The sequence below is a fragment of the Cherax quadricarinatus genome, unplaced genomic scaffold (genome assembly GCF_038502225.1).
Source record: "Cherax quadricarinatus isolate ZL_2023a unplaced genomic scaffold, ASM3850222v1 Contig2780, whole genome shotgun sequence".
Classification (NCBI taxonomy): Eukaryota; Metazoa; Arthropoda; class Malacostraca; order Decapoda; family Parastacidae; genus Cherax; species Cherax quadricarinatus.
This window is the reverse complement of record NW_027197806.1, coordinates 1-12,098: the sequence shown is the minus strand read 5'-3', so window position 1 is coordinate 12,098 and position 12,098 is coordinate 1. Positions and strand designations below refer to the sequence as shown.

General features: G+C 41.7%; 1 protein-coding gene across 1 annotated transcript; it reads right to left on the bottom strand.

Annotated features, from left to right (window-relative positions):
* Window positions 1–8,601: 8,601 nt before the first annotated feature.
* LOC128703443 (uncharacterized) lies at window positions 8,602–11,855 on the bottom strand (the record flags this gene model as incomplete). The annotated part of the gene is given in 4 exon segments (XM_070081450.1): window positions 8,602–8,807; window positions 8,941–9,136; window positions 10,024–10,139; window positions 11,272–11,855. Coding segments are annotated over 3 exon segments (850 nt in total), but the record flags the coding sequence as incomplete, so codon positions are not given.
* Window positions 11,856–12,098: the final 243 nt, after the last annotated feature.

Genomic DNA, 12,098 nt, shown 5'->3' with positions numbered 1-12,098 from the left:
CATTAAAACATTTATACGTCTATAACTATATATAATATAGAAGGAAATTATAGGCCGGTCGATACTAGTTTCTGTTAGGTCTATAAACCAGCGTCTCTTAAATCTATAATCCAGTTTCTGTTATAGCTATCATTCAGGAGCTATTATACGATTATTTCTATATCAGACGCTGGATTATATCTGTATTGGGATTATACCTAATGGTGGGTATAATTGATTATATATCCCTAATAAGAGTGATATTGTATACATGAATGGGTGTGAGTCAGAAATGCCTATCATGGGCCAGTAGGCCTGTGTCAAAATTAGATTTTGTGGTCAAAGTGGCTAGTTTATTGTGTTCCTCATATCCATCCTGTGGATGGTAGTGGCTAGTTTATTGTGTACCTCATATCCATCCTGTGGATGGTAGTGGCTAGTTTATTGTGTACCTCATATCCATCCTGTGGATGGTAGTGGCTAGTTTATTGTGTACCTCATATCCATCCTGTGGATGGTAGTGGCTAGTTTATTGTGTACCTCATATCCATCCTGTGGATGGTAGTGGCTAGTTTATTGTGTACCTCATATCCATCCTGTGGATGGTAGTGGCTAGTTTATTGTGTACCTCATATGGTAGTAGCTAGTTTATTGTGTACATATCCTGTGGATGGTAGTGGCTAGTTTATTGTGTACCTCATATCCATCCTGTGGATGGTAGTGGCTAGTTTATTGTGTACCTCATATCCATCCTGTGGATGGTAGTGGCTAGTTTATTGTGTACCTCATATCCATCCTGTGGATGGTAGTGGCTAGTTTATTGTGTACCTCATATCCATCCTGTGGATGGTAGTGGCTAGTTTATTGTGTACCTCATATCCATCCTGTGGATGGTAGTGGCTAGTTTATTGTGTACCTCATATCCATCCTGTGGATGGTAGTGGCTAGTTTATTGTGTACCTCATATCCATCCTGTGGATGGTAGTGGCTAGTTTATTGTGTACCTCATATCCATCCTGTGGATGGTAGTGGCTAGTTTATTGTGTACCTCATATCCATCCTGTGGATGGTAGTGGCTAGTTTATTGTGTACCTCATATCCATCCTGTGGATGGTAGTGGCTAGTTTATTGTGTACCTCATATCCATCCTGTGGATAGTAGTGGCTAGTTTATTGTGTACCTCATATCCATCCTGTGGATGGTAGTGGCTAGTTTATTGTGTACCTCATATCCATCCTGTGGATAGTAGTGGCTAGTTTATTGTGTACCTCATATCCATCCTGTGGATGGTAGTGGCTAGTTTATTGTGTACCTCATATCCATCCTGTGGATGGTAGCACAAGAGCATATGGATACACATGAGGCCTAGGAACTAGGCCTCAAAAGGGTTAGCAGAACATATGGATTTAGACCTATCTGCTGCAGTGTTCTTCCCTACTTGTGTTCCTGTTCTTATGTTCTTAAATATAACAAATTCATGGCCACTCTATATTAAATTCTGCGATGCATTTGGCAAATATTTTAAGTTATTGGCCAAAACAGGAATTAGTGGGTTTTTCAGCTAGTAGATGGCGTTGTCTAACCATCAACCTGATGGTCAGTAACTCACTCAAAAGGGAAACCTTCAGGGAATCAGGGTTTCGCTCGGAAACTTGAATCTTTACAAGGAAGCTGAGGCTTCAGAAACTTTTTGTAAACAGAGACGAAGATGAGGTAATGAACGTCTCGTTTTAAACGTTAACTAGCGATGTATATATGTTTATATAGCAGGGAAATAACCCGCATGTTGGAGAAAGAAGGTAATGTCCAGGTTTCAGTCCAATTAACTATAGTTCAAGGTCTAAATTTGACCGAAACGTTGTTTACGGGTTATTTGTGTATTGTTCCAGTTGCGATGTTTTTCCTTTGTCTTTTTTATATTGTGATGAATGGTTTGAAAAACCGACAAGTTGAAGATTGAGACACTTATGCAACATATGGGAATCTTTATTCAGGAAACGTTTCGCCACACAGTGGCTTCATCAGTCCAATACAAAGAGGAAGGCGTAAGGAGAGGAGGAGAATGAGGTAATCAGTCCCTCAACCTGGAGTCGATCTATTTATATCTAAATAGATTTCTTTTGTGTGTGTGTGTGTGTGTTAGTTCCACATGTAGAGGTTCTGTGTGGGTCACATCCTGGGTGTTAGTGGACTGGTGTGGGTCACATCCTGGGTGTTAGTGGACTGGTGTGGGTCACATCCTGGGTGTTAGTGGACTGGTGTGGGTCACATCCTGGGTGTTAGTGGACTGGTGTGGGTCACATCCTGGGTGTTAGTGGACTGGTGTGGGTCACATCCTGGGTGTTAGTGGACTGGTGTGGGTCGCATCCTGGGTGTTAGTGGACTGGTGTGGGTCGCATCCTGGGTGTTAGTGGACTGGTGTGGGTCACATCCTGGGTGTTAGTGGACTGGTGTGGGTCACATCCTGGGTGTTAGTGGACTGGTGTGGGTCGCATCCTGGGTGTTAGTGGACTGGTGTGGGTCACATCCTGGGTGTTAGTGGACTGGTGTGGGTCGCATCCTGGGTGTTAGTGGACTGGTGTGGGTCACATCCTGGGTGTTAGTGGACTGGTGTGGGTCGCATCCTGGGTGTTAGTGGACTGGTGTGGGTCGCATCCTGGGTGTTAGTGGACTGGTGTGGGTCACATCCTGGGTGTTAGTGGACTGGTGTGGGTCGCATCCTGGGTGTTAGTGGACTGGTGTGGGTCACATCCTGGGTGTTAGTGGACTGGTGTGGGTCTCCTGGGTGTTAGTGGACTGATGTGGGTCACATCCTGGGTGTTAGTGGACTGGTGTGGGTCGCATCCTGGGACAAAACTGACCTAATTTGCGGGAAATGCTCAGTATAACAAGCGACTTTCTATATAGTAGTATGTCACTGATGTCAACTATGGTCTGTATACCTTGTACATGTACCGAATTATGTCTTATCTTCGTGCAATATAAATGTTGTAAAATATTATAGTTTACCATAAATGCGTTTTCTATGAATGTGTATCAAAGAAAACGTAAGATTTTAATGGCTAACTATGTCATTTATATTTTGTATTTTGTTTTGTCGAAGACGAAAGACGTAAGATGTACAAAATTTGGTTTACAGATAATTCGATAAAATGATGTTATTGATTTATCCACAGTGTTATATTACTTGCTATTTTTGGAAAAAAATACCCTGACTTTTCGATTATTGTCTATAACTGTCAACCATTTGTCTATTTATTATTATTCTTAAATATTCGCCGGTATTCTCCCGGCCCGGGCCTTTTCCAAGTGGTGGCCCGGCCTTGGCTCCCTCTTTAGGGAGTGTCTGAGACCTAAGTCTCCCATGGGAGGAGGCACAAGTACCTCCTCATCTTTGGGACCAACTGTCCACAGGCCTAGCCACAAGCTAGGCCTCTCTGGTCTGCCATCCCCCCCCAAGGGGGCAAATGGGAATGACAGTCTTATGAGCTAAAGGCTCGGGCACCTACCCTACCCTAGAAGGGTTAGGCATGCTATCGATCACCCTTTGTCTAAATTCAGACATAATAATAATAATAATAATAATAATAATAATAATAATAATAATAATAATCTTTATTTATGCAAGTACATATACAAGTATACAGATTATACCTGACATCAGTGACATATTACTATATAGAAAGCTGCTTGTTATGTTGAGCATTTCCCGCAAATTAGGTCAGTTTTGTCCCAGGATGCGACCCACACCAGTCCATTAACACCCTGGTACCCATTTTACTGGTAGGTGAACAAGGACAGGAGGTGTCTTACGGAAACACGTCCCAGGACCTCAGTGTGTGAACTGAGTACGCTAACTTGTCCTATCTAGGCTGGAATATTGCTGCACACTAACAGCACCTTTCAAGGCAGGTGAAATTGCTGACCTAGAAAATGTACAGAGAACCTTCACGGCGCGCATAACGGAGATAAAACACCTCAATTACTGGGAGCGCTTGAGGTTCCTAAACCTGTATTCCCTGGAACGCAGGAGGGAGAGATACATGATTATATACACCTGGAAAATCCTAGAGGGACTAGTACCGAACTTGCACACGAAAATCACTCACTACTGACTTAAGAAATCGTAATGACACGATTGCAAATAAACCATACCCCCGGCCGGGATTGAACCCGCGGTCATAGAGTCTCAAAACTCCAGCCCGTCGCGCTAGCCACTAGACCAGCTAGCCACAATAAGATTCATCCAACTAGGTATATTTCTACACCATAGGAAAGTTAGCACAGGCACCTCTGTGACCACAAATGCAAGTTTTTACAGACGAATCTCCAGCCACGTTGTCTGACTCTGAGTTATCCTGGTGGATATTCTACACATACCTGGAGTATACCTGGAGAGAATTCCAGGGGTCAATGCCCCCGGGGCTTGGTCTGAGACCAGGCCTCGTGGTAGACAAGTCAAAAAGACTGTATTTCCTTCTAAATTTATATTTTTTAAATACACTGGTCGACTTCCACAGACGCAGGTTGACCAGAAAAATAAAACACATTCTCCATCACTCGTTCAGTTGCTGTCTTCCACAAGTGCACTAATACCACTCTTCAAATAACTCTTCCAACCACAACATAATTATAAAAATGAATGATTTATATTGACTTTCTTATAACACATCGGCCGTTCCCCACCAAGGCAGGATGACCCGAAAAAGAAGAAACATGTCCATCATCATTCAGTCCATCACTGTCTTACTAGAGGTGCATCTACACTACAGCCAACTTATCAACTTCCCCATCTCCTTCCATCTTGCAACTCCACTTTTAATAGGCAGCATTCATATCATTCCACTCTACCAAAAACCACTAATACTCCTGCAACTCCATAATAAACATTGTGAAAATTTGTGTGGACTGCCTCCAAGTGAGTCGTCTACCCTGGCAAACTCTGTTGACACCGAGCTCTGAGGTGGGTACCTCAGCCTCACAAGTGGCTTATAGGACCGATTTTCACAAATGATTGATGTTGCAAGAAACTCGCCTGCATGCACGCATAAAGGACTAACTTACTTGGTGTTGCAGCATATATCCTGATCTTCAACTTCCCTAAGCTTAGCCTTAGCCCCTTTGGACTTTCTCTCAGAAACCATGTGCAACTGGGAGCCTTAATTCCTGCAATATTCAGTCGTTATTAGTGTCCTGCCTGCACCTCAGAAATTCCTATATCCAAGAGGGTATGTATCCCCTAGTATAACTATGCAGACACGGACACTAGCTTCCAGACTGCCTTGAGACACTGGTACTTACTGGGCATGCACTGCCTGTTGCACACATGGCCCACAGATCAAACTCACTCACAATTCTCCCCAGACACTGGCCAGAAATCTACGAGATAAAGTGGAGGTCTTGTCTTACTGTATGGGCCTGACGGAGGTCATCTACGGTACATCGAGGTGCCTCTACCAGATTTCCCCAGGTCTCAAATGTGAAGACACGTGGGGGGGGCGCCGTCTGCTGATCACGGCACGTCTTGTCCAGTTGGTGTCTGTCTTAAGAAGAACGAGCTGGTCTCTCTTCCAGGCCCTTGTCTCTTCGTTCAAACTAGGGCTGCCAGTTCTCCTTAGCTAACTTATCCTAGTGTTTGCCTACATTATCGGCCTATTACTACCTATGTTAAGGTCTTAGGTCTACATTATTATTATCTACAGTTGCCTCAATGATCCTAATATTAGTGTACTACCAGTAAAACTACCTACTCCTTCCCTGAAGGGTAAATCTATAAATTAAATAAATTAAATAAGCTTTGTTTTGGGTGGGGTATAAGGGCCACCCAGCTCAGCCATTCCATTACGACCATGCCGGATCTGTCCTGTGGAACTTTAGGGACCAAATAAATTTCCACAAACATGTTGAATGAAGGGTACAATAAAACATTCCATTTTAAAACTGTATTTACAAAGTGAGAAAAATATACAAACGAACATTGCAAAATATTTGTTGTGATGAGAGAAGCAATGTTGCAAACACACAGTCCAGGTGGACCACAAGTGCAGATCTTACACTAAATATACAGACAGTCAGTGCAAAAAACTCACAGTATCATACATCAGTAAACAGGTGATGTCAGAATATGCAAAACAACCACTGTCAAAGAAAAGTGACATTCTAAGAGCTTTCGTGACTTCTCACATTATCAAGGAACTATATGATAATGTGAGAAATCACGAAATCGCGTGGAATGTCGCTTTTCGCTCATATATATATATATATATATATATATATATATATATATATATATATATATATATATATATATATATATATATATATATATATATATATATATATATATATATATATATATATATATATGTATGTATGTATGTATAATATTAATTAGAATCACGTCCAGCGCGACCATATCACCACTACATAAGCTTCAGTGCACAGAATCTCTCTCAATAAACCTCAGACTCACTGGTTTACCTCAGGAATACTCCCGCGGGTTTACCAGTTCCTCCACACACGCTCAGCGCTAAACCCAAAAGTCCCAAGAATTCTGGAACTTTTCTCAGCCAGTGAAATACATTTCAATTTGTCACAAACTATAGGAAAAAGGTTTTATTTGCAGTTGTATAAATAAGTTCCATCAAGGGAGAAGCGCCTTGATGCAAGTAAAGGGCTCTTGATTCAAGGAAATAGAGCTATCTTCCCCTTGGGCTAATCCTTATTAACTTAAATTCCCGAGGCAGTGAATTATCTCGAAGGGATTTGCGCTTATTTCTATATATAATAATTACATATATATATATATATATATATATATATATATATATATATATTTATTTTTATATATATATTTATATATATTTTTTTTTTTTTTTTTTTTTTCAACAAGTCGGCCGTCTCCCACCGAGGCAGGGTGACCCAAAAAAGAAAGAAAATCCCCAAAAAGAAAATACTTTCATCATCATTCAACACTTTCACCACACTCGCACATTATCACTGTTTTTGCAGAGGTGCTCAGAATACAACAGTCTAGAAGCATAAACATATAAAGATACACAACATATCCCTCCAAACTGCCAATATCCCAAACCCCTCCTTTAAAGTGCAGGCAAACTCCTTTAAAAATCAGACTTAATGAAAAAATACGTAATACGTAACTTAGATACCTGGCTTAACGTAATTTTTTTAGTCATATTCTGCTGAATATATCTCAGGTCAGTTTACATTTATCTAATATTACTTAAAATTAATAATATACAATTTTTTCTTTATGTTCCGAAAAAACCACACTGTGTTTATTCGGCAGAAAACGCATCGTGACATAAGCAAAATAATTAATTTTGTCTTTATTCTTTTTTTTTTAGGCCTAACTTGCCAGTTTGGCTTATTAGGCACGACACAAACACACACACACACACACACACACACACACACACACACACAAACACACTCACATACGCAAAGTGGAGGCAGGAACCATACATAGTTTTAAGACGAGGTATGATAAAGCTCATGGAGCAGGGAGAGAGGATCTAGTAGCGATCAGTGAGGAGGTGGGGCCAGGAACTATGAATCGACCCCTGCAACCACAAATAGGTGAGTACACACACACACACACACACACATACACACACACACACACACACACACACATACACACACACACACACACACACACACACATAAAATGCATATTGACAAGTAATTTACATATATATTATAAAACCAGTAAATTGCAATGTAATATCTGAAAGACAATGTTATTTTTTAGTGAAAATTGGACTTCTTATGGAGGAAATACAGAGGTTACAGTATAAGCTTTACCGAGTCTCGATAAAGCTTTTTATGGAGCGAAACGTTGCCCTAATTAAAACCCATTGTCATCTTGACCCTCCAAGTGGAATGGTTGGTGATTTAACTGGGTTTCAAATCTACTACACAAGGGTCATTAAGGCTGGTTGGTTGGTTAATGGGGTTTCAAGACTATCTTCTACACGAGGGTCATTAAGGATGGTTGGTTGGTTAATGGGGTTTCAAGACTATCTACTACACGAGGGTCATTAAGGCTGGTTGGTTGGTTAATGGGGTTTCAAGACTATCTACTACACGAGGGTCATTAAGGCTGGTTGGTTGGTTAATGGGGTTTCAAGACTATCTACTACACGAGGGTCATTAAGGCTGGTTGGTTGGTTAATGGGGTTTCAAGACTATCTACTACACGAGGGTCATTAAGGCTGGTTGGTTGGTTAATGGGGTTTCAAGACTATCTACTACACGAGGGTCATTAAGGCTGGTTGGTTGGTTAATGGGGTTTCAAGACTATCTACTACACGAGGGTCATTAAGGCTGGTTGGTTGGTTAATGGGGTTTCAAGACTATCTACTACACGAGGGTCATTAAGGCTGGTTGGTTGGTTAATGGGGTTTCAAGACTATCTACTACACGAGGGTCATTAAGACTGGTTGGTTGGTTAATGGGGTTTCAAGACTATCTACTACACGAGGGTCATTAAGGCTGGTTGGTTGGTTAATGGGGTTTCAAGACTATCTACTACACGAGGGTCATTAAGGCTACATGTCACCTGTACACCACCAGTCAAGAATACTTTAATACCTAAAAAATGTTCAGAGGCTGTGTTAAGGCTTCCGCCTTGAACTGTGTGGTGGGAGGATGGTCCCTGCGCCTAGCTCACACCTGTGACTGGGCTTTAGGCTCATTCTGCTGTCGTAGGCTTGGCTGAGACCAGGCGGCTTTAGCTGCCTCATTTCAAGACGTTAGTTTCCTTACACGTCGCTCAACGTCGATATCTGTACGTTTACTGCATGCTGAAAATAAATTAGGGTAGGTTATACAAGGCAATATTTTATTAATATTAGTATTAGTAGCAGTGGTATTGATGGCTGTGTTATTAAAGGTCTCTTAAATGACCTATTAGAGCCCAAGTGACCTTTCACTGACCTTTGAGCTAATCATATGTCGTTTGTGATGACCTTGAGGAGGTGACCTATCCCTCCTCGACCTCTGATATGAGGCAGCTAGTGGTGGTCCAGATGACCTCACTTATCTTGCTCCTGAGGGCAGCGAGGTCACCTCGGGTCTGGAAGTTGGGGTCACATGTGCCCATTCTCTGCTCTTCCATGCACTTGAGGAACTCCTGTTGAGAGATGAGATGAGATTAGTGTGTCCTTGTTGGCTCTGAGTTTGTTGTGAGTTTAACAGAGTTTATCCTGAAGCATCTACGTTTTCTCTAATAGTTTATATCTGTTTCATAGAAAATGAAAATATTATAGATTTTATGAGTAACTTGTATATAATATTCCTGTCTCTTTCCCTTCTCATTTCTTTCCAGTTCCTCTCAAGGGGAGAAAGAGGGCCTTGATGCCGGTGATGGGGGTCTCGATCCAAGGAATTGGATTTATCCTCTGCTTCCCAGCATCGAACATCAATGCCTCCCATTTTCCAGAAGCTAAATGATGAATGTGAGTTTAGCAACGAGGCAGCAGTCTGTATCCCCAATATGTCTGACTTTTGGGACGTTATTCTAGGTAATTTATATATGTTAGTATGTCTGATAATTGTACTTATGTGTACCTGTACCTCAATAAACATAGTAAGTTTATCTAGGTACTGGTACACGACTCACGAAATCGTAATGACATGATTGCAAACAAACCATACCACGGGCGGGGATAGAACCCACGACCAGACGGTCTGGAGTTTTGAGACTCTCTGATCGCGGGTTCTATCCCCGCTCTTGGTATGGTTTGTTTTTTTTACTGGTACACATATAAACAGCAATATAAATTATATTATACATAGCAGTATATGAATTATGTTCCTTGATAATGTGAGAAATCACGAAATCCCTTGGAATTTCATTATTTTTCACAGTAGCTGTTCTGTATATTGTGATATCACCTGTTTACTGTGATGTTATTGCGCAACAGTACATGTTTAGATTACCCCCCCTCCCCCCCAGGATAACCCTTGTAAGTCACAGTGAATTATTCCCCTTGACGTCCTTAAGTACAGGTCACTGACCTCTCTGAAGCGACACTTGACAACTGGCTGGAGAGCCTCTGGTGCCGTGGAAGGTAGACCTACTCTCCGACAGCATTGTTCTAAGTGGTGGTACTGACATGCGTCACTTCCGCTCACTGAAATAGTAGCAATAGTAGTAGTAGTAGTAGTAGTAGTAGTGGTAGTGGTGGTAATGGTTGGTTAATGGGATTTAAAGTCTACTACACGAGGGGTCAGTGTGGTCGATTGGTTAATGCAGTTTATTGCTCTGCTTCTTATTGGTGTCAGCTATGGTCTGTGTTCTCGCTGAGAACACAGGGCTCTCAGTTCTCAGAGAACTGAGAGTTCTGGCTGAGAACACAGAACTCTCAGTTCTCAGAGAACTGAGAGTTCTGGCTGAAAACACAGTCAGAGCTCTCTGTTCTCAGAGAACTGAGAGCTGTTGTTGGCTTTACTTTGTTAAATAAAGCTTAGGTTACTTAGTAAAGCATACAGCTCTTTAAGCATTAAAAGCAGAACAAGCATTTCACAGGACGTTTCGCTCTGTGTGCAGCTTTATAAAGCTCTATATAAATGGTATACGTTACCGACAAGATAACAACTGGACACATGTGCAGCATCTAGGTACCTTTAATGTAGACGTTTTGCCATCCAGTGGTTTTGCCAATACAGATTCAAGGACGTAATTTGAAGACAGAACTATATACAGAAGATGAGGTAAACAGTCCCTCAGCCTTGGAGTTGGTGTGAATCTGAGAATCTCCAACACTACGGTGCTCCTCACACCAACTCCAAGGCTGAGGGACTGTTTACCTCATCTTCTGGATATAGTTCTGTCTTCAAATTACGTCCTTGAATCTGTATTGACAGAACCACTGGATGGCAAAACGTCTACATTAAAGGTACCCAAATGCTGCACATGTGTCTAATTTTCAAAAGTTTATAAAGGTCTACACAGAAGAGGGAACGTGGTCTCAGTAAGACTGTTGTCACTGTATTAAAGTGACAGGGTAATTAGGTTAAAGCCCACGTCACCTGATTTCCCCTAGCAGGTAAAGCACAATAAACTAGCACTAACAGTGTTAGTAAAGCTAGCAGTAGTGCTAGTACCTACGTTCTGACATAGTACTTTATTTTAAATATCTCCTTAATACTATTACTGCTGCTATTATTGTTAGTTTGATTAGCACAATAGTGTTGGTTTGAGATATAAGGAGTTAGAATCTATTTCTTGGGTCATGTGGTGAGAACTATGTTCAGTTAACTTACTTTCAGTAATATTTTTGATAAAGCTGAACATGTCATCCTCTGGTACTGTTTCGTTGGGGCTAGGCCTATCTGGATATGTCTGGGCGGCCTGGGCTCGGCAAACCTTCTTTGCCTTACCTCTAAGATCACGGCACCTTTGGAATGCCTCCCGGCAAGCTTTCTTGGCATTTCTCTTCAGTTTTCTACAGTTCTTGGCTCCCTTTCCGTTCTTCTTATTTTTCGTCTTCTTCTTCTTGTTTTTGGGGGATTTCCTCTTGTTTTTCTTGCTGCCTTTTTTCTTGGGCTCCCGGGTCCGGTTCCTCTTGGGTCTCGATGCTTCTGTAAGGTTACGGAAGAGGGAGGGACTGAGATGAATTCCAGCATCATCCAGTACCTCTTGAAGACGTGGGAAGTGACCCACGTCATCTTCTTGAAGACCCTCGTCGTCCTCTTCAAGACCCTCGTCGTCTTCTTGAAGACTGACGTCACCAGCACCATATCTCTCCAGCCCCGTCTCTGCCACGTGAAGAGGAGACATGCCTCTGTTGCTTCTCTCAGCATCTCTTGCCAGATGTCTCCTCCCGTCTTCCCGCCTGCCTCCAGCAACTTCCAAGAAGCAGTTACAGATATATTATTTCTAAGAGATAGATTATACCCTCCCTCTATTATCATATATATCTCAGGGATATCTCAAATATTGATGACTGAGAGACTTGTGCAACGATTGGGTATCTCGCCCATGTGTTCCAATCATCAACTTGGTTCTCTGAACCGCTTATCTACTTTCTGCAATATTATATGATAGTACAATAGGATAAATAGTAGATAGTATAAAATGTCACACTAGG